The 26,025-nt window shown below is 39.2% G+C and overlaps 2 protein-coding genes across 9 annotated transcripts in view; both read right to left on the bottom strand.

Annotated features, from left to right (window-relative positions):
• LOC141350439 (uncharacterized) overlaps window positions 1–13,023 on the bottom strand; it is a 33,742-nt gene extending 20,719 nt beyond the window's left edge. Inside the window, exons 1-2 of one of the 2 annotated variants that reach the window (XM_073855555.1) lie at window positions 11,853–13,022; window positions 5,655–7,169 (exon numbers count right to left, since the gene is read on the bottom strand). In XM_073855555.1, the coding sequence (XP_073711656.1) occupies window positions 5,655–7,169; window positions 11,853–12,351 (2,014 nt within the window). In that variant the 5' untranslated portion in view covers window positions 12,352–13,022. Of the gene's footprint in view, window positions 1–4,690; window positions 7,170–11,852 lie in introns of those variants that run through there. The other variant, XM_073855553.1, reaches the window with a different exon arrangement.
• A 5,884-nt stretch (window positions 13,024–18,907) lies between these two features.
• ccnk (cyclin K) lies at window positions 18,908–25,849 on the bottom strand. 7 transcript variants are annotated; one of them, XM_073855547.1, is made up of 11 exons: window positions 25,672–25,849; window positions 24,847–25,118; window positions 24,635–24,716; window positions 24,031–24,162; window positions 23,843–23,948; window positions 23,663–23,747; window positions 23,251–23,423; window positions 22,413–22,615; window positions 22,164–22,197; window positions 22,015–22,083; window positions 18,908–19,539 (listed from the first exon to the last, which is right to left on the bottom strand). In XM_073855547.1, exons 2-11 carry the CDS (start codon window positions 25,047–25,049, stop codon window positions 18,965–18,967), a joined length of 1,662 nt encoding a protein of 553 aa, XP_073711648.1. In that variant the 5' UTR covers window positions 25,050–25,118; window positions 25,672–25,849; the 3' UTR covers window positions 18,908–18,964. The 7 variants fall into 7 exon arrangements, with proteins under 7 accessions (XP_073711648.1, XP_073711647.1, XP_073711650.1 ...); XM_073855546.1 differs by having other exon boundaries at window positions 24,847–25,128; window positions 25,672–25,848; XM_073855549.1 differs by having other exon boundaries at window positions 23,663–23,744; window positions 24,847–25,128; window positions 25,672–25,848.
• Window positions 25,850–26,025: the final 176 nt, after the last annotated feature.

The raw sequence follows: 26,025 nt of genomic DNA, 5'->3' as shown, positions 1-26,025 counted from the left end.
GCGCTTTCTCTTTCAGCTGTTTACTTTCTCTAAGACCTAACTGGTCGTGTTTATGGGGAATTTTGACGCATATGTGTATTTAAGGCCAATAAAGCGGAAAAATGCTCATGAGCAGCGGACGCGCGACTTGCGCGCTCCTCACAGACTGAAAGAGCAGCGGTTGCGCGACTTGTCCGCTCCTGACACAGAAAGAACGCACGCATACAGATCTGTTGTCTGTGTTTCAATGGCTTAAAATAACTTGTTTTAAAACTGCAGTGCTTAAATACGTGTACAAACGTTACGTTTTCGCGACCACACGCACAGGAGCGTGACGTGGGCACGTAACCTCGATAGAAACGATAGTCCAAAATCTCTACCGGTTGACAAATTTCTACCGGTTAATTATGTCTACCGGTTTATCGCCCACCCCTAATTTGAAGATATGTAAGTGCAAGTTGTTTTCAGTTTGGAGAGCTCTTAAAAGTGTTTAAGTCCAGGACTAGTCTAATCCCTGTCCGCGAAACCGCCCAGTAGTGTTGTAAATGCTGGATATGCAAATGTTTAGTGTTGTTAATGTTTACATTCAGACATTACTATGCAAAAGTCATATGTGTGTTGACCATGTAGTGTCCTGAAAAGTTGTAATATGAATATACTTTTATTGTGTTTGATTCTAAGTAAAGACCACGAGAGAAGGAAGCCATCATTTCAGCGTTTGTGTTTATTAAGACTTTAATCACATTTTCCATACTCCTTTACAGGGGTACTACAACAGCAGCGGCTCCAGGAACATGGCATAATGTTTGGATCTGTAAAGGGCGATTTATAGTCGTGTGTAGGCTCTACGCCGTAGCTACTGCGCCGTAGCTGCGTAGCTCTGCGTAGCCTGACGCGCACCTCGCAAAATTTTTAACAGCGCGTCAGTTCTACACGGACCGCAAGCGCTGTGATTGGTCCACCAGAACCCCTCCGGTCAGGTAAAAAAATCTGCGTCATACAGTGGGGCAAAAAAGTATTTAGTCAACCACCAATTGTGCAAGTTCTCCCACTTAAAAAGATGAGAGGGGCCTGTAATTTTCATCATAGGTACACTTCAACTATGAGAGACAAAATGAGGGAAAAAATCCAGAAAATCACATTGTCTGATTTTTTAAGAATTTATTTGCAATTTATGGTGGAAAATAAGTATTTGGTCAATAACAAAAAAGCAAGATTTCTTTCTCTCACAGACCTGTAACTTTTTCTTTAAGAGGATCCTCTGTCCTCCACTTGTTACCTGTATTAATGGCACCTGTTTGAACTTGTTAGCAGTATAAAAGACACCCGTCCACAACCTAAAACAGTCAGAATGCAAACTCTACTATGGCCAAGACCAAAGAGCTGTCAAAGGACACCAGAAACAAAATTGTAGATCTGCACCAGGCTGGGAAGACTGAATCTGCAATAGGTAAGCAGCTTGGTGTGAAGAAATCAATTGTGAGAGCAATTATTAGAAAATGTAAGACATACAAGAACACTGATAATCTCCCTCGATCTGGGGCTCCACGCAAGATCTCATCCCGTAGGGTAAAAATTATCACCAGAATGGTGAGCAAAAATCCCAGAACCACATGGGGGGACCTAGTGAATGACCTGCAGAGAGCTGGGACCAAAGTAACAAAGGCTACCATCAGTAACACACTATGCAGCCAGGGACTCAATTCCTGCAGTGCCAGATGTGTCCACCTGCTTAAGCCAGTACATGGTCGGACCCGTCTGAAGTTTGCTAGAGAGCATTTGGATGATCCAGAAGAAGAGTGGGAGAATGTCATATGGTCAGATGAAACCAAAACATAACATTTTGGTAGAAACTCAACTTCTTGTGTTTGGAGGAGAAAGATGCTGAGTTGCATCCAAAGAACACCATACCTACTGTGAAGCATGGGGGTGGAAACCTCATGCTTTGGGGCTGTTTTTCTGCAAAGGGACCAGGACGACTGATCTGAGTTAAGGAAAGAATGAATGGGTCCATGTATCGTGAGATTTTGACTCAAAACCTCCTTTCGTCAGCAAGGGCATTGAAGATGAAACGTGGCTGGGTCTTTCAGTATGGCAGTGATCCCAAACATACCGCCCGGGCAAAGAAGTAGTGGTTTCGTAAGAATAATTTCAAGGTCCTGGAGTGGCCTAGCCAGTCTCCAGATCTCAACCCCATAGAAAATCTTTGGAGGGAGTTGAAAATCTGAGTTGCCCAGCGACAGCCCTAAAACATCACTGCTCTAGAGGAGATCTGCATGGAGGAATGGGCCAAACTACCAGCAACAATATGTAAAAACCTTGTGGAGACTTACAGAAAACGTTTGATCTCTGTTATTGCCAACAAAGGGTATATAACAAAGTATTGACATAAACTTTTGTTATTGACCAAATACTTATTTTTCACCATAATTTACAAATAAATTATTTAAAAAATCAGACAATGTGATTTTCCGGATTTTTTTCTCATTTTGTCTCTCATAGTTGACGTGTACCTTTGACAAAAATTACAGGCCTCTCTCATCTTTTTAAGTGTGAGAACTTGAACAATTGGTAGCTGACTAAATACTTTTTTGCCCCACTGTAGGTATTTCCGTTTGTGACGGTGAAAACAAAGATGAGCCAAGTTGAGGAGTGATTTAACTCAAACTGCATCAAAAGTCACTGTTTATTTACTTCCATCATTGCTGGTCTTCTCAAAACATACACAACAAGTTGCTGTTTCTTCTTCGTTTGTGGGTTAACTTGCCCGGTTTCTTCTTCTTTGACGGTCGCGCTGCTACTGTGGTTACACGTGTGGATACTGCCCACCAGCGGTCGCGCGTGTGTTTGCACGTCGACGCGGACGACGACGCAAAAGTATAAATGAAAACCGACGCGGAACCTACGCCGTCGCTGCTACGCCGTAGGACCTACACACGACTATAACAAGCCTTAAGAATTGCTGTAATATCCTGACCAAAAGGCCCCACCCCCTGGGAGACACAGCGGGGCATTCCACAGGTGCTTGAGACAACAAGGACATTCAAAGAGATATCTTTACATCACTACCGGTTTCCTCCCGAACTCACAGCAAGGGAGCCGAGATCCTGCAACACCTCCCTCGTGAATCAAAACGTTCCACAGAACTCAGTGGACTCCCCACAGAGTAACATTTGGTTTTCAAACAAGGCAAACTGTGACTCTGCGGCCAAAAGGCCTAACCCCCTCTGCCCCTCCTTTCTCTCCTTACACTCTTCACACAGGACATTCTAAGGTTTCATTAAATGATAATGTGAAAAGTCTCCCATGCAAATAACAATTTAAAGTTTTCATGTTTAACAGAATTAAGAAAAACATGACTCAATACAAGGGGGTGTACCCCATCTCAGCAGTATACGGGCGAGGTGCCTCCCACAGGTTTGTAGAATCCAATCATTTCAAATCCCAATTGTTAAAGACTATTTACATAAATGTTTATTTGATCTGGGTATTTAAGGACAAGTGGCAAGTGACTCAGGGAATTTATATACAGATATCCCGCACGATCACTGTGTGTAGTTTGCATCTCCAGGTAACATTTTCAAACCTTCTCATTTCGTACCATTAAGGTTTTTGTATGATTGGTCAATGTATTATATTACTTGAATTGAATATTCGCTTTCATATTGTCATGTTTTTATGTGATTGATCAATGTTGTCAAGACTCTGCCATAAGAGTCTTGTTTTATATTTGTATTTTGTCATGGTGGCAGAGTTCTTTCAGTCCCAGGCTTTATGTGGAGGCTCATCCTTTGTTTATTGTGGCATGTGCCTCCGGTGTCTTGTCATTTGTCCCCGCCCCCTCGTTCTCCTGCTTATCAGTGATCATTGGTTTTCTCCCATCACCTGTTCCCGCTCGTTATCTTGTTTGGTTTTTTCTATTTAATGTTTTTGTGTCCTTAGTTCTGTTCAGGATCATTGTGTATTCTCGTGTTCGTGTGGGTTCTAGTTAACCAAGATCTTGTCTAGTTTATTGTTATCTGTCTAAATATCCTGTTTCATGTTGTGTACCCCCTCGTGGGTGTTTGTTTTGTGTAGTTAAAATAAAGTCTATTTTGTTCTCCCCGACATCGTGTGCTTTTGGGTTCATCTCTCCAGCAATTCCTGACAAATGTATTATTTTGTTTGAGTTGGTTTTGAATGACTTCATATTTCTCATGATTGATTTATATGTTATATTGATTGAATTGACTTTTGAATTATTGATTGAATTGACTTTGAATTATTGTGTCGTTTACCTGGTAAATAAATTGTTACATTTGTATTCATTCTAGTTGCCTAATCTTCTCTGTATCATTGGCTTTTCTAAGTTACGATAAAGTATTACGGTATCCATTTTTACCACAAATCTTTGATCGGGGTTAATTCATGTTAATTAGATTCTGCCTCTTAACTATGCTGGTGGGCAGTCGCATGGACTATCAGAGTGATAGTCCTATTATCCATTTTATAATCACGTTATTCTATAGTCATGAGATTTAACTACAGGCAGCTAGAAGGAGCTAAGCTAAACATCTGGTTATAATTCATTAAAGGCGGACTCCACGATGTTTGAAAAACGGTTTGGAAAAGGAGACGAGCCGACTACCAAAACACACTTATAGCCAATCAAATCAAATGCCGGGTTGCGTATGTGTGGAGCGGGTCTATCAACAGAAAGTCCAGATTCTATTGGGGTAGGGGCGTGTTTGTTTGGGTGATTTCAAATATCAACATTGGCTTTCAAACATCATGGACTCCGCCTTTAAGTGGTGTAAGCGACTGTGGGGGCTATATAGATACTATTTAATGAGGGCACGTAAACATGAAGCGGTATCATTAAATTGCTTTAGCCATAACCTCTAGTTTTTGTATGGCCAGATTAATTATTTAACCTTAACTAAGTTGTTTTGTAATCACATTTGGTAATTATAATTACCTCTTTATAATCAAGTTGTTATATAGTTCTATGATTTAACTATATGCGTCTCGAAGGAGCTAGACTGAACATCTGATTATGTTTTTATGTTTTATATGTAAGTGGCGATTTTTGAGAGCTACATGGGGACCTTTTAACAAGAGATTGACTTTGTTAAATTGCTTTAGCCTCAACCTCTAGTACGGTCGAGTTTGTGTTCAGTACCCACACAACGGCCGGTGTGGACTGATATGACATTGAACTCATTCATTCGATTACCAATGTAAACATGAGTGAATAGAATGATGAAATGTTTATCTAAATTTGATAATTACCTACAAATCTTTAAAATGTTTCATTATGGAGTCAGATGAAATAACGAGGTAACGTGTATTAATTTATATTTGTTTGTAAACAAATGTCTATAACCAATTCTGTTATGTTGTGTAAAGGAAAGACAGTAACGCGTAAGTATCCTTCTGCCACGCCATTGGCTACCGTCGTTGGACCTGTGGGCGGACCCGGAAAAGGGACCTTACAGATCTCATTGGTCGACCTGTTTTTTTGTCGAGCGAAAAAGGGAAAATTCAAAACAGTGGTCGAAAAAAACCTTTCCTTTTTTACATTGTGAATAACCAAAGTCATTCACAGAAATCCATTGGTTTTGTTCTAGCACATCCAACATTCACTCCAAATATACGTGGCCAATGCTATGATGATTTCAGTGTAGTTTGTTCTTCAGGATGTTTCTTCTGATGATGCTGAAGACTTCTAGAATAAGTGAATCTCTCTCCACAGTGAGAGCAGACATAAGGTTTCTCTCCTGTATGAACTCTCTGATGGACTTTTAAGTTACTTGATGAAGTACACGACTTGTCACACTGAGAGCATTTGTAAGGCTTTTCACCTGTATGAAGTCTCTGATGGTCTTTTAAGTGACTCGACTGAGTAAACGTCTTGTCACACTGAGAGCATTTGTAAGGTTTATCACCTGTATGAAGTCTCTGATGGTCTCTTAAGTAACCTGACCGAGTAAACGTCTTGTCACACTGAGAGCATTTGTAAGGTTTCTCTCCTGTATGAAGTTTCTGATGTTCCTTTAAGTGAGCTAACTGAGTAAACGTCTTGTCACACTGAGAGCATTTGTAAGGTTTTTCTCCTGTGTGAACTCTCTGGTGGTCTTTTAGGTGGCTCGACTGAGTAAACGTCTTGTCACACTGAGAGCATTTGTAAGGTTTCTCTCCTGTATGAAGTCTCTGATGGTCTTTTAAGTGACCTGACCGAGTAAACGCCTTGTCACACTGAGAGCATTTGTAAGGTTTCACTCCTGTATGAAGACTCTGGTGATCTTTTAACTGACCTGACAGAGTAAACGTCTTGTCACACTGAGAGCATTTGTAAGGTTTCTCTCCAGTATGAAGTCTCTGGTGCCTTTGAAAGTTTGAGGATTGACTAAAACTCTTCCCACAAACATTACAGTGATGAGGTTTCTCTCCAGTATGAAGTCTCTGATGGTCTTTTAACTGACCTGACTGAGCAAACGTCTTGCCACACTGAGAGCATTGGAAAGGTTTTTCACCTGTATGAATTCTCTGATGTACCACTAAACTGCTAGGATTACTAAAACTCTTGCCACAGACACTACAGTGATAAGGTTTCTCTCCAGTATGAATTCTCTCATGGATTATCAGCTGATGTTTATTGCAGAAAGGTTTATCACAGTGTGAACATTGATAGAGTTTCTCTTCAGAGTGAATATTCTGCTGTGATGAACTTGAATCCCTAAAGTGACGCTGTCTCTCATTGGTGTGTAAAATCATGTGACACTTCAGAATATGTTTACGGCTAAATCTCTTCTTACAGTGAGGACATTCGTGTGGTTTTTCTCCTGTGTGAATTCTCTGATGAAAATCAAGACTTTGTTTGGTTTTGAAGTATTTTCCACATTCAGTGCAGTTGAAAGGCTTTTCACCACTGTGTGTCCTCATGTGAACTTTTAGCCGAGATAAGAAGACAAAACCCTTCCCACACTGCTCACAGTGAAACTGCTGCTTCTCTCTGTGTTCTTTTGAATGAAGTTTCCTCTCTTGTAAGGTAGTAAAGCTGATCTCAGATCTGGTGAACAGTTCATGTTCTGTGTGTTTTGTCTCATGTCTCTCTAAATGTCTCTGTGAGCTGAATGTCTGTTCGTGCAGAGTTTGTGCTGTCAGTCGCTCTTTTGATGTTGAGGACGTTATTTCTTCACTCTTCACATCTGAAAGAAACATGAAACAGTTAAATTATCTTTTCACTCTTATTTACACAAAGAACAATGAAATGAGATTTTGTATCTTTTTCTATATTCACACAAACAGAAGACAGTGTGACGGTCACATTATGACCACACAGAGAACTGGGACTTGAACATGGACATATATTCACCCACACATTCACACAAACACAAAGAAACAAGACACACAAATTTTGTATTGATATTTTTGTTATATTATTAATGTCCAGTAAAATTATTGTATTGAACTTTGTCATTGTGGTGTTTGTCTCATACTTGTATATGTCTGGGAAAGTATTGGCGTGAATCCTTTGTTCCATTTAGTTTGGGAGTCTACCAATTAAGGGTGTCACGATTTCGATTTTAAATCAAAATCGATCGAAATTAAGTTACAACCTCGAACTTCGAATTAAAAAATAGGATCGTCGATGCTGCCACGCCCCATGTCACGTCCGGTTGGCTTGCCAAGCGGGGGAAAATAAACCTCTCAGAAGTGCCTTTAAAAACATCCATCCAGCGGAACGCGATTTATATTTTAAACACGAGGGATGTATTGCTACAACTTCTTGAAATGCATATTATAAACAGGATTACTACTTAGTGATCTGCCTTCGGACAGAGCCCAGCTCTCTGCACGTGCACAAGAGAGCCGCCAAGATGCAGCCGGTTATATTTTAAGCAAAATGGATAGTTTGCTTCAGCTTGCATGAAACGCATAAAACTGAACAAATAGGGAAGGATTATTACTTTAGTTTATGTTTAGACTTTGGACAGATGTGAGAGCACGTGCACGTGAGACAGAGAGAAGCGCAGCTGCTTATGACGCACCGGTTTTATTTCAGATAATAGGAGTCCAAGACGCGCGCATTAAGTCTATCTGCCCGAGTAGATTACATACAAAGTCAATGCAAAGACACAATCATGCGTCCTCGCAAATGACGCGAATTGGGCGGTGCAATTGCCGCGAAAACACGCGCTTTTCCTTCAAGAACGCACACGCAGGATCATTTGTGAGGTGTGTGCGTGTGTGTTGTGTGTGTGTGTGTGTGTGTGTGTGTGTGTGTGTGTGTGTGTGTGTGTGTGTGTGTGTGTGTGTGTGTGTGTGTGTGTGTGTGTGTGTGTGTGTGTGTGTGTGTGAGAGAGAGAGAGAGAGAAAATGGTGCCCACGTCGAGAAAACTTTATAGAAGACTAGAAACGTGTTAGGTCTAAAGTATGTATGTCACTACAGTATGTTAACTTGATAACACTGGATATAACTCATTTTTAGGGCTGTCACTTTTCGTTCGAAAATCGATTGCACAATCGATCGGACCAACCAAAAAACGTTTCGAAAACGAAAATAGGCAATCGATTTTAACCAAATATGTACACTATTAATTTTAAAAGAATTAAACAGTTAAAAATATAGATGTAACAAAACTCACAAACAAGCAGAAAAAGAAAATAAAGAATTCCGAAAGTGCAGTAGGTGTGCGAAAGCTAGACAGAAAATACCCAGCAATTTTACGCACCTATAGTTTCACGCTTTTAATCGCTGCATCTAGTGTTTTGCAAAGAAAATGGAGGACAACGTCAATAAACCTGTGCAACATGAGACAGCGTCGAAAATGTGACCTTACAGGAGATGATGAGTTATGACAAGGAACCACCCTTGCGAGCTGACAGCGACCCGCTTTTGAGATGGAAGATTGGCAGTACGAAATACGCAGCTGGCAACGAAGTACCCGAGTTTCCCTGGGACATCAGTGCGGTCGGAGTGCGTCTTCTCAACAGATGGACATAGTGAATGAAAAGCGCTCTGCTCTTGACCCCTAAAATGTTGATCGACTTGTTTTCCTGACCAATAATTTGTAATGGCCCTAGTCTTTTTGCGCATTTCATTATGCCTGCCTAGTGCCGCCTAAGTGTCGGTTACGTTTAATAAAAAAATACACAGCATGTTCTCAACTTCAAGTTAGTCTATTTAAAGTTTCATTTTTGAACAGTTGTTTGAAATGGATCGAATCATTATTTAAAATCATTTTTGAAATGCCTAAATCATAAAAGCAGCCGGTTGAACCTGCAGTAATGTTTTTCATATGTGGCAGCAGTCCACTCTGCATATTTTTTTAGAGAATGTTGTACTACTGTTGCTGTTTTTATTCTGCACGAAACTTAATGACAATGAATAAGAAATATTGCTGACTTGTGCGTTTCAGGCGCTCTCTTTACATTTGTCTGTTATTTGGCGTTAAATGGAAACGTCTTTTTTAGACATGGAAAATCGATTTTACAATCGATTCAATGAACACTTGTATATTAAAAATCGAAAATGATTTTTTCACAAAAGTGACAGCCCTACTCATTTTATACAACAGTTCTTTCTGGTTCTCGAATCTGATTGGCTAAGAGCCATACGATATTGTACTGATAACGGCACAGTAACCGCTTCACCTTTCGTATCATTCCGCCACCTAGTGAATGGAGGTCCGAAACAGGCTCAACTCTGAATGGAAAAACACAGACGCCCTGTTTTTAAACACTCTCCGTGTGTCTCATTAGTTTACTTGCTCATAAATCAGTCTGTGAATCCTCAATCGGAAGTTATTATTCTGTCAAAGATCAGCGCTCTTGGATGTTACATTAAAGTTAATGGGAGTAATGTCTTGTCACATCGTGTGGACGATTAACACTTGGAAAGAGGAATGTAAACACTCGTTTTTTTCTGGAGCTATATCTCTTATCAGAACGCGAAAACACAGTGAAACTGCAAGTAAGCACTGCAGCTTTTAAATGTGGACATTGATCATTTACTTTATCGTGACGTGACTATTAAAACATGTTATGAGATATCGCCACTGATATATTTATAAGCAGCATGCAAAAACATCTCTCTGACACTTATAAAAAAAACGTTTTATATAGTACTGACAAGAACAAAGTTTAATAATAATAATCGAGTGCTCGTATCGCGTTAAGAATAAATGAGAAAGCAATAGTAACGTTATACAAATATAGTTTTATTAACTTTTACCTAGCGCCAAAACAATAACAACACAAAAGACACTAAATATGAATAAGAAAACAAGTAATAGTTTGATCATGACACCAAATACTGCTGATTTGATCTCATTTTGACGATCATAAACAAACAAGGCCAACATGAGAGCCAGGGAATCCCTGTCAGAGATGTAGCCCAGAGAGGGCGGTGGTCCGCAGGGAGAGAGAACACTGATGTCCGCTCATGCCTTGGTTCTCATTCGTACCGAATCTCACTAAGCAAACGTTCAAACAGGCGCTATCTTTACTAATCGACTGCAGATTTAAATATAATACATATACATTCTCGACTGAACTAATCTTAAAACTACACTTTGTGACCAAGAAACGGTAATATAAAGTAACGGCTTTTCCGTCCATTGAGTTGTTATGAGCTTCAAAGCAGCCGAAAGTTTTACCTGTCATTCTGGCCGCCCTCAAATCCGTGGCGGAAGAAGTAGTTCTCAAACAAAGAGGCTTTTAAAATAACTCCGTTGTTGTTTTCTAGTTTTCGTTTTTCAAACGTGTGCCGTCGAACTGTTGTATAAAAGCAATATTGCTCTCGGAGTCGTGTGATATAGTTCTATATCATCACAGCTGTGATTGCCTCCGGCACTCGGCCTCGTGTCTCTGGCCTAATCACAGCCGTGATGATATAGACCTATCACACTCCTACTTGAGCGATATTGCTTAAGTATAGTTTAATAAAATAATGTATTTTAATTACACAAATCAAACGTTGATCGATTGATACTAATCTTTGATAAATGAATACTATTCCACCATCTGATCTTTAAATTATTTGTCTCTTGTAAATCATATACTAGTAATAAATAAGAATAACTATACTCCAAGTAGTATTAAAAGCAAAGGGAAAACTACTAGATTCAGGCATAATAAATTTTTTAATTGTGCCACCCTAAGATTTGTACCGGCTCCTTTGTGCCCCCCCATGAAAACAATCTTGGATACGCCACTGACACACACACACACACACACACACACACACACATACACACACGCACGCACACACACACACACACACACACACACACTCCATTAAAAAGAGATAATCCGTGGAAACATGGCTGCGCGAGACAAACACACAATATAGCCAAAGTCACCTCAAATATATTCGCTATCTAATTTAAATATTGAACAATTTCCTACCTTTCCTTTGCTGCCACTGGGAAAAAAATGAAAAATAAAATAAAATCCCTACCGACCCATGACCTAAACTGACAACCAACCAGAACCAAACTTTATTTATTTATGAACTAATTGGTAAGGTATTGGAAAAAAAGTTATATATTCTAATTATTGTGATCAAATATATTTTTCCAGAGTTGATGTCTATGGAATTTGTGTTTAGTGTTTTCTGCGAGTTGCCCTCCCCATGGGGAAAATGGCGCTGACCGCCAGTACAAATGTGTGTGTTTGGAGTAGTTTTTTTTTTTGGTCCGTGTCTGCTGCTGTGAAGTGTGGCTGGAAGGCTGCAGGTAAGCCTACATGCCTGTTACTCAACAAATATTAAAGATATCCTAATAGTTTGTGACTGAATCCCACTTTTATAAAACAGGTGCTCAGATCACAGTTAAAAATTTTAAGTATAAAAAATAAAAAATACAACAATAATTGAGGAGACGTACCTGAAGGAATACAATCATCATCTTCCTCAGTGTGAAGGTCTTCTGTAGGTTCAGTTTTGATTTCTGTGGGTTCAGTTTTTATTTCTGTAGGTTCAGTTTTTATTTCTGTGGGTTCAGTTTTTATTTCTGTAGGTTCAGTTTTAATCTTCATCATCAGGTTCCTGAAGTCGATCAGTTTGACTGAACACATCTTCAGGATCTGTTGCTGTTCTCCAGCGTTACAGACAGAATCCAGAGACTCTGTGGAGGTTTGATCCTCCTGTAAGCTCTGTTTACTGTCACACACTGTAGTGTCCTGAGTGTCTGTGAGCTTTGACTCAGTATAACAGAGTAAAGTCAGACTGAGATCTGAGTCCTGTGTGTGTCTGGATTTCTCTTCAGAGAGTTTAGAGTCCAGCAGTGGCTGTGGTGTGCGGCTCTGATCTCTGCTCATCCACACTGAATCCAGACTCCCATCATTAGTTACATACACTGAAGATTCACAACAATCCACATCCATCTCAAAACTAAAACACACAGAGACAAGACTCTTTTTACACTCAATGAAACACGCTGCCTAGAACGCAGTTATTCGATATATCTCGGAGTCCATAAGATTTACGGTTCTTCACTCGAGGAGCGAAGCTCTAAATCCTTGTAAAATTCTTCTGCCGGAACGCGTGTAAAGGGACGCGATCATTGCGTCCCTCACAAGTGCGACGATCTACGGCGAGACGCTTCAGTCACGGTGAAGAGAAATGCTGCGTCCGAAACCGCCTACTTCATACTATATAGTACGCGAAAAGCAGTAGGTGAGGGGAGTAGTATGTCCGAATACATTGTATTCGAATAACAGTATGCGAAAAGTACCCGGATGACCTACTACTTCCGGTTAGATTTTGCAGCGTGCATCCGATGGACACTTCACTATCCCATGATGCCCCGGGAGAGGACTTATCAATCGAAGAAGTAGAGGCATTCGCCTTTTTTTTATTTTATTAAACAGAAAAAGAAAATAACAGCATTTGTCATCATTGCCATGTTACAATAAATTAATATGCCAGAGTCCAGTCTTTTAGTCCAAACCAAGTGCCAAGTCTTAAACACAGCGATTGTTCTCATAGCTTTCAAGTTTTTAGTGCATGCGCCTGTTTTCGCGCTGAAATGAAGTGATGACGACGTATGGTACCTACTGTTTTATTGGCAAGTAAGTAGGTACTTCATCTTATTAGTACCTATTACCCAGCAAACATTTGGACGTGTGATGACCGTTGAAAAGACGTCCGTTCGTCACGTCCCGTCATGGTTGAAAAATAGTTCCAAAATGAAAATCCAACCGACGTCTTTGACGTCATCTGACCGTGAATCACACGTCTTTTCTACACGGTCCGTGCACGTCTAAAAATGTCCTCTTCTGGACGGTAATATGAGTCTCTGCTTAATTCATGGGTTATACTCACTTAAACGTGCATATAAAACAGGCTACTTTGTAATAGGCAATTATAAAAGTTCTTAAAATACACAAATTCAGTCCAGCCAAACCCGAACGTCCCCACAACGTTGCAATCACGCGCACCTCACAAACACACCAAAGAACACACTATTTGTGGACACAAGCAAAAAAAGAAGCATGTTCCGATTCAGCACTTTTTATTTTTTTTTAAACCGTTTAACTATAATAACAATTTCAAAATACTTTACTATATAAAAGGATAGTTCACCCAAAAATGATTATTTAATAATTTACTCTCTCTTATGTTTCAAACCTGTATACTTTTCTATGTTCTGCAGAACACAAAGATATTTGAAAGAATAGAACGCAGAAAGCAGATCTCACAACCCATTACTACAAGTGTAAAAAAAATTATTGACAGTTAGCTTGGTTACAAACATTTTTCAATCTTTGTGTTCAGCAGAAAATAGAAATGTATACATGTTTGAAACATGTGGGTAAGAAAATTATAACAATTTTCATTTTTTTGTGAACTCTCTCTTTTACACATTAGAGCTGTTTGGCTTATTTAGTGTATTCACAACCCCCAGCTCTTCCCCAGCTTGAGGTGGTCTGCCATAGCTGCATCTATTTCTGAGTCTGTGGCATTTGGGCTCCACCTCTTCACAGCATCTGAGGGAAGAGAAGAATATGTTTCTTTTTAAAATAAATACAATTAAAATACAATACAAGATGTCCTGCATTAAATAAGTGTTAGATCAGTTGTGGGGGAAACAGCATTTGTCCTCTCCCTCTACAAAACCACTGTGGTGCCCTTGAGAAAGACCCTGAACTAGGTTTGTAATCGTCAAAAAATGAACAGGATATTTCTGATAAAGACAGGTGAGCTGTGATGTCCCCTAAATACATAAATCAGCAATAAAAATTACATCAATAATATACAAAAACAAGTTTTTAGATCAACATATTCCCCAAATTACCTTGAATAACACAATACAAAGGTGTGCCTTTAAAATACTTCTTTTCCAGATGTCCACCACCCCTCATATTGAACTTTGCCATAAGACAATTAGACATCATTCTGTGAAAGAAATGTAAGATTACTTCACCTTAGACAAATAACCTAAATGGTCAATAAATCACAATTAACAGTAATGTGCAACATAGCAATTGCATGCAATATTCAAACATAAACTATGTTTTAGCATTTCACAACTACTCATCTATCATGTAACAAGTGCTATAAACTATATCCTCATCCATAAGTTTTGATGACAAGTAATGGCTTACACTGAAATTATGTTTTGATTTCTTGTTTTCAGTATGGCTGACTGTTTAAGTCACTACGAACATTAAAACTTCCAAACAGTAATGTGTGACAGATTAAATTCTGTAATGAAGTAATATAAATAGCTGGGTTAATGGTGGTAATCAACATATATTCCTGAAATATTATTCAGGATTACACAATTCAAGAGAAATACATGCCTGTTCATAACATTGTTCACGCAGTCTCTGACAGAATATCCACCAACTCAGACAGTTGCTGGACCTACATGTGAAAACAATTGAAATAATGTTATAGAAAGATAGCTGGAAATATATATACATATTCTTTATGTCACAATTTACGCAGATCAACTTGTTATCAACATCTTTGATGTATTCATAATGTATTCATAATGCAAAATACACAGTCATATTATAGCATTTCTTACTTCTTGCATTTGAAGCTGAGGCCATAGGTGAAGAATCAGGTAGTCTCCATCCTGTTAGTTTTTCTTGTGTTACCTCACCTGGACAAATATAGTTAATTACATGGTAGTGTAATATTTTAACAGTATATATAAATAACTTCACAGTGTAATACTGCATTAGTTATGAAATTAGCTGTCTGTACTTTTAGGTCTTTGTGGTTGAGCAATGACAGACATTATAAGCTCTGTATTTGTAACTATTAACTCAGATTCAGAGAAATGTACATGTTTATCCTCTAAGCTGTGTTGTCACTAAAGTAAAATCTAGGGCTGCACGATAAATCACATGCGATATCATGCGCATCTCGTCAGTAAAGCCAGTTCCTTGATTAGTAGTAAATTGCCATCACCTGCTTTCAGATTGATGCTCTCTGGGATTGGCGTGCCCTCTGGTACTGGGGCGTCAATCCAGAATTTGGGATTGTAGAGAATACTATATAGACATTAAAAATAAAAGAAGTGAAAAATGAAAAGTTATTTAAGATAAGAAAGAACTCATTAATGAATGAATAACACCATAATTGTATGATTTAAAAAATCCTCTTTAGGTGTATGACAATACACAAGAAAACAATACTCTTTCGGTTGTCTGTAAGATGGCTGTTCATTATGTGACCCTGCGAAACAAATGACACCTTGCATGTAATTTCATTAAGTACAATAAACATACACATGCACAATGTATTTAAAAAAAAACAGTAGTGTAAAATATTAAAATAAATCATTTTTTATATCAAAGTTTTTGGATATTATGTTGACATTCAGGCAAAACCCTGACTCATGGAATAAATTTTTACCTAAAAATGAGAATGACATTATAAAGGCAAAAGTGTATGCAGTTAGGAGCAAAGCAACGTGTTTGTATAGTGTGGGAATGCACCAAAAAAAAAGCATCAGTAGCACGTACGTCTCATAGTGTCACAGCTTATTCTAGGGTATAGATCAATCACACCATCTTGATACAGATGTTTACTGTCATGAAGTGTGCCTGTGTAAACAAAATACACCAAAACAATTTATATACATTTTTGAGTTTCATATCAAAATATATAAAAGTCCTTTATGAAAAAAATCATGCTTTTTCGTAGTATTAAGCAAAGAAGTCAAAAACTTACAACTTAATGTAGGGTAGACAAAGTCAGGGGTCGGGCACGCCTCATCCAAGTGTGTTGGACACAAAACTTGATCTTTAGCACAAAAAAGGACATATGACACATTAGAACATTAACAAATGTGTAGACTGTTTAAGCCATATCTACAAAAATTCATATCTACAGTTTTCCATACCTTTTTTTATTGTTTGTAGAATGTGCATCTTCATTTGGTTTGTGTTGATCTTCAACTGTAAATAAAACGAAATTGTAATTAATTATATTAACTCCACAATAACAACTCCAATTTGTTAATGTATTTTCAAACTGAGGCATTTACCTGACTTGGGTTTTGGGTGGTTATATTTTGGAGGGTCTGTGTAGGACACAGTGCCTTTAACAGCTTGTTTATTTTTATTTGGATGAGGTTCTGCTTTTCCTTTGTACAAAACAAAAGCAAAGGAAGTTAATCAAACAAACACTTCTGCTAAACTTTTAATGCAAAACAGTATTTAATATTTTGCATGTGCAATGTTTAGGCAATCAAATCATTGTAATTCCATTAATGCCAAATAACTTTTATTTTTCAGATAATTTACTTTCTGAAAGAGACTTTCAAGAGGCTAGATTAATAAGTAACAGTAATAACTTTGACTGTATCCTTAAACATACTTTATACCATGTATAAGTTCAAAGTACGTTAGCTTTTAGCCTTCTAGCTAATTTTTGCCATACTCATTGTGAACAATTCTGGTAACGTTTATTTCGGGCCTTCGTGTCAAACAAGTAAAACGTAAGCACGTTAATCAAATAATACACAATGTACTTACCCAACAGTAGATTTTACATAATATATAGACAAAACTCCCTCGTAACCGCTCCTCCTGTTTGAATGTGAACTTCCGGAAGAACGCGTGACGTTATCTCGCGAGATAATCTGTCCTATCGCGGGATTTTGTAAATTATTTCTTAATATAATATTGGAAGCAGAGTTTTTGAAATTACATCCAACTCAGACCTAAATGGTGACCGGATATGTATCTGTTTTACATTTATATGCATACATTCAATAATAAAACAGGTTGAAATAATGACTAAAATGCAGTGTGGCTTTGCAATCACACTGGGCACTTTGTGATTATAATTTATTTAAACAAGATAAAGTTAATATATTTACTTTGTATACAAATCGTGGTTTTCATAAAGATTATTATGTTTTTTTATACGAGTCTAGTCTAGACGTGTAAAAGACGTGAGTGGACGTCTATTCATAACCTCTTAAAAACTACGTTGTTCACTTAAATTAATTATTGCAGTATTAACCAAGGTGTACGCACAGCATTTGCATATTTCACAAGGACTACATAAATGCATTTTAGGACATGTTGTGCATTTGTGCCGTCCAGCACCGACTAATTTTGGACGAGGAGACGACGTTGATTTCGGACCAATAGTACACCATTTGTGGCGTCCTGCCGCGACCTCTTTTGGCCAGGGAGACGACGTTGCCGTCCGACCAATGTTTGCTGGGATATACAGTATGCGGTTTCGGACGCAGCCTTAGTATTTTCTTATTCTTCTTTCGATTTTATGGCGGATTGCGAACCAACTTCATAGCTGCATACCACCTACTGTGGTGGAGTGTGAAGAGAATGAACTAACAAAACAAAATATTAAACTAAAAAGAAAAATAATAATAATTATTATTATTCTTATCATATTCTATTTTTTAATCCACTTATCCTGATAAATCTCATGATTGCATTTATCATTTTCCCTGCATTTGATCCGTCAGTTAATATTTCAGTTAATGTAAATCTTGGATTCCCATTGATTGCATTTCCTCCTTAAAGGCGCTCTAAGCGAATTGAAGCGTTTTAGACCATAAAACATTTTTTGTTACATACCGGAAACATCTCCTCACTATCTGCTTGCTGCCTGTCCGCTGATCAAACTGTAAAAAAACGCTGTAGACTCTGTAGACAGCCCAGGCTTCACAAACGGCAATATCAACAAGTGGCCAAACCTCTCTTTCTCTTTCATATACCATCATTAATGTTCCACTGTTTCCTCTGTTAAACAAACTTCACATAAACCTGCATTATGTTTCCCTATTTTATGTAACGTGTGATTAAGATAAGAATGACCTGTTTGCAGGGCCGGTTCCGAGTAGGGCATCCGGGGATTTCTCCCCTACTGACTTTATGGATACTGAGGATTCCAACGTACTACTCTGTTCACGTACTGTTTCCCCTACAACATTTTCAGTAAGTAGGTGGTTTTGGACGATACTTAAGTACACGTGCCTCTGAATATCGCGAGAAATAGTCCAAAATCCCGGTAATTCTCGCCTACCCTTTTATGTACACTGAGGTTTCGGACATACACTATTCGTTTGCCTACTGCTTTTTGCCTACTATATAGTGTATGGCAGTATGCGGTTTCGGATTCAGCCATTGGCACTCCAGGACCGACGTTACCTACCTTTGCTATAGACTATTAAGGTAACTAACAAGAGATTGGACGCTTTTGTGGTCCATGTACTAAAGAGCATAAACCAATGAAATCAGATGAGAGACATGAGCCAATGTAGGCTACTGTACATAAATCATTTTAATTTCTATCTCAAGTTTAAAAAAAAAGAAAACCTTGTTAACAGTCTTGTACTGGGGTGTGCAGTGCAAGGCATTAGGAAAATATTCAAAAGGAGAAATAAGCGTTACATTTTATTTAAGTGCCTAAACATTTAACTTGAAATAAAGTAAACGTATCAAATCCGAGAGGAAAAAATAACTTTTATTAACTGCCTAAAGTACATCAATACAAAACATCTCATCTCATCCAAGCTCCTCTGTTCATTCCCGACACAGGTGGCATGGCATGGGGTGGAAGGGGCACCTGAGGTTGCCCAGGAGGCACAGGTGGAGGTGGGTACCCAGCAGGTGGCAAGCCCATTACAGGAGGTGGTACATTGTGTCCTGGTGGCATACGTGGAGGAGGAGGGGGGTAGCTGGGGTTGTAACCTGGAGGGGGGTAAGATGGCGTGGGTGGTGGCAGGTTGGGAGGGGGGTAAGTAGATGGAGGTGGTGGGCCTGGAGGGTTTTGATGCGGATAGACGTGCGGGTGGTACGGTAGACCGTACGAAGGGGGCATGGGCGCATACGAGGGCCCTTCGGTCTTCATCATAGACTGCAGACTCTGAAATCCCTCCCCTGACATGTACGAACTGGACGTGGACATTCCCATGATATAGCTGGAGGGGGGTGGGGGAGGCGGGCGGTGAGGTAAAGGAGGCGGTGCTCCATGCGGCAGAGGAGGAGCCGGCCCCTGTGCTGGGTCGATGTCGACTGATGTGGCCGGTTCTGCTTCAGCAGGTGGTGCTGGGATGGCAGATGGAGCCTTGCGATCTACAAGGACAGATGAGTTGCGTTAATGTGACTAGAACTGCAATTTAACTTCATCTGAATGAAAAACTCAACAAATACAGTTTAACAAACAAATTGTTAAAAGCCAACACTGTAAACAAATACAATTTGGACTACAACGATTAATATAGAGGATGTTTTCATGAGACAAACATGATATTTGTTAGCTCCCATGATGGGCATGAAAACTGTTTAGTGGCTTCCAGTGTTGGGCGATATGCCCCATTTTGAGATCGTCCTATCGTCAGCCTGTGATATCGGCGATACATGATAGTATCGGGGGGGCGGGGCAGTAGTTTACTAATTTTTTTATTTGTTAATTTTTTACTCATTATAACAAGTCACTGAATTGGTGGACAAAAATGAACAAGAGCACCACCGTCATGACCGCAACCTTCTTAAAACTGATGCCATTAATGCGAGCGCGTCATTAAAACCCTAACCATGATTACTTAATAACTGTAAAAACATGCATCTGCGCACGCACACACACGTGCGCGCACATACAAACAATTCAATGCATTTTTTAGGTGCTGTTGCAGAGGGCTACACGTGTCAAGCAGTGGTGCTCTCATGAGGTGCCTTTTTAAACGCATCGGTCCAGCGGAACGCGATCATATTTTAAACACAATCATATATTAAACACGAGGGACGTGTTGCTACAACTCATTGAAATGCATATCATAAACAGGATTAATACCTAGTGATCTGACTTCGGACAGAGCGCAGCTCTCTGCACGTATGCGAGAGTGAGAGAGAGGCGCCAATATGCAGCGTAGGGGTGGAACGGTACACACAAGTCCCGGTTCGGTTCGTACCTCGGTTCAGGCTTCACGGTTCGATTCACTTTCGGTACAATGGAGGAAAAAAGCAAAACAAAAATGAAGAAGGCATTTTTTTTAAGCTAATCTTAAAAACATAGGTGTCCTTATCAGTGTTACTTTGAGATGTCATGAATATTAACTGAAATGCATTTAACATACAATCTCGTATTTCAAAAATATATACCACTTTAAGTAATCTTGTACTCATCTTTCATACAAATAGGGGTTCAAATGTATTACAAGTGTTACCTAAATACATTTTTAAATTACATTTTTGGCCTTATTTCATATTAATGTACTAAAGAACAAAAAATAGGCTTGTAGGATGAATTAATAGGTGTGTACGACTTCACGAGGGGCTGCAAGAAACGACAAGTGGATGACGTCAGAGTAACGCGAGAGCGATTTGAAATCAGCCTCCTTCGCAAGATTTCTCGCAGTACTCTTACGCTGATGGCGCGGCGTAAAGTTGAGCACACTTAAAAAACTGAAAGCAGCTGAACTCGACAGAACTGCCCTGCGTATGCCTGTTGTATATAGCAGGACAATTTATCTCCTACTTCTCAGCGTGAGAAATACAAAGTGTGGCGTTTGAACTGACTGAAATGCGTGTTTGTCAAGGTGAATGCGTGAGACTTGAGAGCCCCGATTAGATGTATTTCCACTCACATACCTAACAACTGCTGAACAACGCCGACGCAAAGTCCTCGTCTTTTCCACCACTCTCTCGCCTGTACTACTGTAACTGACTGGAAAACTGAAGTTTTGCCAAACTTGCGATCTTAAAGGGGCCGGCGGATCCTCACCACCATTTGCCATACTCGCTGTCGCTGCTATTTCACTCACTGGACCGTGAACCTGACAAAAAACTGCAGAGTGCCAGAGAATGTAAACGGTCTCTGACAGAGCGCACATAGGCGGAGCTCAGCTGCATCGGCGCCAATCAGAGCTTCAGAGCTAAAGCGGGGCAACAGATTAGCTGTCCATAAAGAACCCGCGGATCTAACAGTAGTTCCGCATTACATTAATTATTTTGCACGCAAGTTTTTTTTATTTTCATACCGTGTATTCTCCGTTTAAATTCATGCACCGAACCGTGACCCCCGTACCGATTCGGTTCGAAACGAATACATGTATTGTTCCACCCCTAATGCAGCGGGTCATATTTTAAACAAAAAGTGAAGTTTGCCTCAGCTTGCATGAAATGCATTAAACTGAACAAATACATAAGGATTACTACTTTAGTTTATGTTTAGACTTCGGACAGACGCGAGAGGGCGTGCACGTCAGACAGAGAGAAGCACAGCTGCTCATGACGCGGGGCGCTGGATTTAGTGGTAGAAGGAGCCCAAGACGTGCGCATTAAGTGCAGGTACGTGCAAGAAGAAATTCTCTCTTTACAAGCTCTCCGCGTAAAGCAAAGCCCACAAACCCTCATGCGAGGAAAAGCATGCAATGTGGATGTTAATGTAAAACTATGATGATAATAATAATAACCATTCGCCAACTATCGTCTTGACTATCGCCATGAAAGCCTGCCATTGGCGATATGTCTGAAGATCGTCGATACACGATACTATCGGCACAACCCTAGTGGCTTCTATTGGTCATTTCATATCACTGTAAGTCTTACCTGGGGGTTGAGAAACAGGAAGAGGGGGCATAGGACTCTCCAGTCGTGGTATCTTAGACCCAACTTGCTCTGAAACAAAGAGATTAAATATTAGTAACGGAAAATATGTTTTATGACACCATTTAGCACATTCGCTTATTGTATTTTACCTGTTGGAGCTTTGGGTTCTTCTTTAGGAGAAACCTACAAAACAAAACATAAGAACCTTTAACATCGAATATTTTATCTTTGCACAACTTTACAATCAACAGAAGTTCCACATTTAGATGTTTCAAAGACAATGACTTTGACACTGACTAAGTCATGGGATGTGATTCAAACATAATTGGGACACACTGTTTCCTCTTCATGATAACGTCTAAACAATAACAGAGCAGATAGTTAATGTGTAAACTTACATGTTGCCGTTTCATCTTGGCAGGTGGGCTGGCCTGTGGGGAGTTTTTCTTTATAGGTGGTTGAGCAGGTGGGTTCTGCCCTCCCGACTGGCTGGGAAGGGCCACAGGAGGAGGTGGCGGTTTCTCCTTCTCCTGAATTTGAGGCTGCTGGGGTATTGGCTGCTTACCCTGAGAGTACAAGTCCAGGATCTGGTGGCAGATGTCTGAAGGGTATGGAAATGAAGAACAAGCTCAAAATATACGGAAGCTTTAAACGTGTGATATTCAATCCTCTAGAACCAATCAGAGCATCGTTCAGTTCCCCGACAATGAGATCTCCTCATCACCTACACAAACAATGTACACAACCTTATGGATAATAATTTATCTATCTGTGCTGCCCAGTTTGTTCTGAAAAAAAAAAGTGTTAAAAAGAAAGAAAAACATTTACATGCACACATACAAAAACATCTATTAATACTTTCTTTGAAAGGGTCATGAATAATAATGTTGAGCTCTGAGCAGCTCTTTCAGTAGCTCTCTGTGTGTGTGTAAACAGATCTTATGTTTGAGTCTGTATCAGACAAAGATACAGATTTTGAGGAATGATCAATTGTTTGGAGATTGTTAATGGACATTTCTGAGTGGTAAGTTTGTGATTTTTTTTCAGTATGGACCTGTATACAACTCATCTACTCTTTACATTCTATTGCACCTTTAATTTAGGCAAATGTATTTAAATTAGGTCTTGAAAAGCAATATAATACACAAATAAAGTCCTGTCTCTGTGACTTTCCTAAAATAAGTTTGTGACCGCCCCCTATCAAATACTATGTTGCATTTGATTTGAGTCAGTTACCCTCCAGCAGCTCCACTGGTACGTCCTGTACAAACTGCTCCCACCACCGGCGAGAAGATTGCTTAGACGTCCACTCCTGGATGTCAAACTTACAGAGTCGGCCGGCGAGGTACATGACAGCCACTGCTATTATCTCTGGCTCCCATTGTAGAGACAACATTGTGCAGAGACTGCTAGTGCAAAAACAAACCCCATAACATTTCATTTAAAACAACGCTAAGCTGTATTTTAATGCCCTGGTTAAAGATAACTTATTGCTTCTTAAGGAAGAAGGATGCAAAGGTCCAAAAATAACAATTTAATTTACTTCGGACTGGAGAGTAGGATCCTTGAGGTTTATTTTCACTTAGAACTGTGTGAAATATTATTTGGACTAAACCAGCAAAACAAAATGAATCCAAGTTAAACAAACCTGTCATTGACAAAGGTCCAGGCCATCTGCACAAGCTTCTGAACCTTGTTTTTATCACCTGAAAAACAACTCCTCGAGTGATCTTCTTTAAAGAGGATTTTTGTATATTATGAAAGAGAAATCAATGTAAAGCACAAATAAATGGACTTGAATGGACTTTAAAAAAAATACTGGCAGTACCTTTCAGCTGTTTAGCGTAGCGCAGGAGAAACTGATACGGGTGCTCGACTTGTAAATCAAACTTTATTGTCTGCAGTAAAATCCTTTCCAAGACCATGACCTCCTCCTGTAGAGACATCACACAAATGTTACAGTACAGATGGGATATTACAAGATTGCTTGATTGTGTATGGCAAGGGGTTACAAACCTTCGGATCGTCTCCAAACTGGGCAAACTGCACATCATTTAGCAGACTGCGAGCCGTTTTAATGATGTCCTTGCACTTCTTAGGGGTTTCTTCCACTTTACCAGCCAAGAAAAGACAGCAAGCCCCGGTAACCTTTGGATAAGAGCCAATGAGTTTGCTTCTTTTATTGTGCAAAAAACACCTTTATAAGTAGTTTATAAAAATGTGTGTTGGCAGTGTATGAAAACAAACATTTCTGTAATTAGAAATTATTAACAATAAGTGTGTTTACATGAAGTCTTACTCCTATTATGCATAATAAACTGATAATGTGTATAGTCAAATAATGCACTGCCCATTATTATTTTGTGTTACATGTAAACGTCTTTCTCGCAGTTTTGTGAGAAACATGTCTTCGCATGTAGTAGATAAACATCACATACAGAAGTGTAAAGTAACGCATAAAAGTTTGCTCTCGTCTCCACTCAACTGACGGAAAACTTTACAAATCTCCAAATTCTGTGTGAACGCAGTTTTGTGTGTAGCCAGTTGATTTGCATGAAAATTGGTTTCTTTTTTGACTATGTGAAAAAACACACTCAATAATAACTAGACATTTACTTACATATCTTGGGAACTGTTTAAAAGAATGAAACATATAAAAACGATGAAAGTATGTTATTCCAGTAGCCAATGTATCATAATGTCTAAAACAAAATGGTTAAGGATTGTACAAAAACAGCATTAAAAGTATTTAAACTCAGTCCTACAATGAAGTGACCATGCAACAGTCATAAATCAAATATATTATTTAGCAAAAAAACATCAAAAGGATACAGTCCCAGACGAGTTCCGACATCGAATATGAATCTGGCTCCCTCTCGTCTGTACCGGGCTTCTGTGGCCGGGTCGAGGCCGTCGGACTGGGACGGAGTGCGGGCTAGATCCTTTTTATCCCAGTACCAGCATGGTTTCGTGTGGTCCAGATTTGTGGCAAAACTTCCAGAAGTGGCATTGGAGTTTTCCTTGCCGTCCATCATTTTGGATGAAGTGTATGCTGATACCAAACTGGACTTTAAGTCCACTGGACAGCAATCCCTGTGCAGGGTCTACAAAACACTGAACATATCAAAGGCATTTTAACTTAGTAGACAGACAAGCAAGTAATAGGTTTTGTATTTGTAAAAAAAAAAAACGTTACCACCAGTTACCATGGTTTTCAAGTTTGGAAATTAAATTTATATTATTAAAATGTAATAACTGTGCATCAGTAAGGTAAATAATCTATAATCGTGTTATTTTAAGGCATTTTGTCATGGCACATCAAACACGATCAACCTGGATCTCAGTGTGTTTGAATGAGAAAATATCAGCAGATCAATCTAAGTTATGTTAAGAGACATCACATTACTTTCGGATCTAAGGTCTCTGATCTCAAATGAGTAATACTATATGACGGGTTTGGTACTATTATTTCACTAAATGTGATTTTTATATTTATAAAACTGCTTTGGGGAATAAAAATTAGTTTATCGATTTACATTGATATCAAAAAACAGAGACAGTAGCGCGTTGTTGTTAACTACGCTCGAGCACGACCATTTAATTAACTCATTCTTTATGCTAGATTTCGTTATTACTGTTAGAAATTGATCATCTTACCGTTATAATATATGACAGGATTCAGGATATCAGTGATTCATAAAAAGTCGACGTTTATTTTTCCGTGTAATCTTTGTTGGTCTCGTTTAAGGAGATGGAGGTGGCCATTTACAGCGCGTCTTCTTCTGCTGCGGCCTGCTGCAATAAAATCAACTCACACCGCCACCTGCAGGCCTGGAGGATAGCACACTGTGGCGCACTGGCCACACAGACGATAGCTGGCAGCTGATGAACTCTGATGGACAAAACTTAAAGGGGTCATAGCGTGAAAATCAGACTTTTTTATGTTTAAGTGCTATAACTGGGTCCATTAACCTAGACAATGTAATAAAGATCAAACCAGTAACTTTGTTT

Source organism: Misgurnus anguillicaudatus, chromosome 18, assembly GCF_027580225.2.
Source record: "Misgurnus anguillicaudatus chromosome 18, ASM2758022v2, whole genome shotgun sequence".
Taxonomy (NCBI): domain Eukaryota; kingdom Metazoa; phylum Chordata; class Actinopteri; order Cypriniformes; family Cobitidae; genus Misgurnus; species Misgurnus anguillicaudatus.
This window is presented reverse-complemented; position numbering and strand designations above follow the sequence as displayed.

Coding starts and splice junctions, on each gene's coding strand:
- ccnk (XM_073855547.1), bottom strand. CDS start 25,049: ATGATGGACGGCAAGGAAAACTCCAATGCCACTTCTGGAAGTTTTGCC. Junction 24,163..24,634: donor TTAAACAGTTCCCAAGATAT/GTAAGTAAATGT, acceptor TCTTATCCAAAG/GTTACCGGGGCTTGCTGTCT. Junction 22,198..22,412: donor CCAAGATGAAACGGCAACAT/GTAAGTTTACAC, acceptor TTTGTTTTGTAG/GTTTCTCCTAAAGAAGAACC.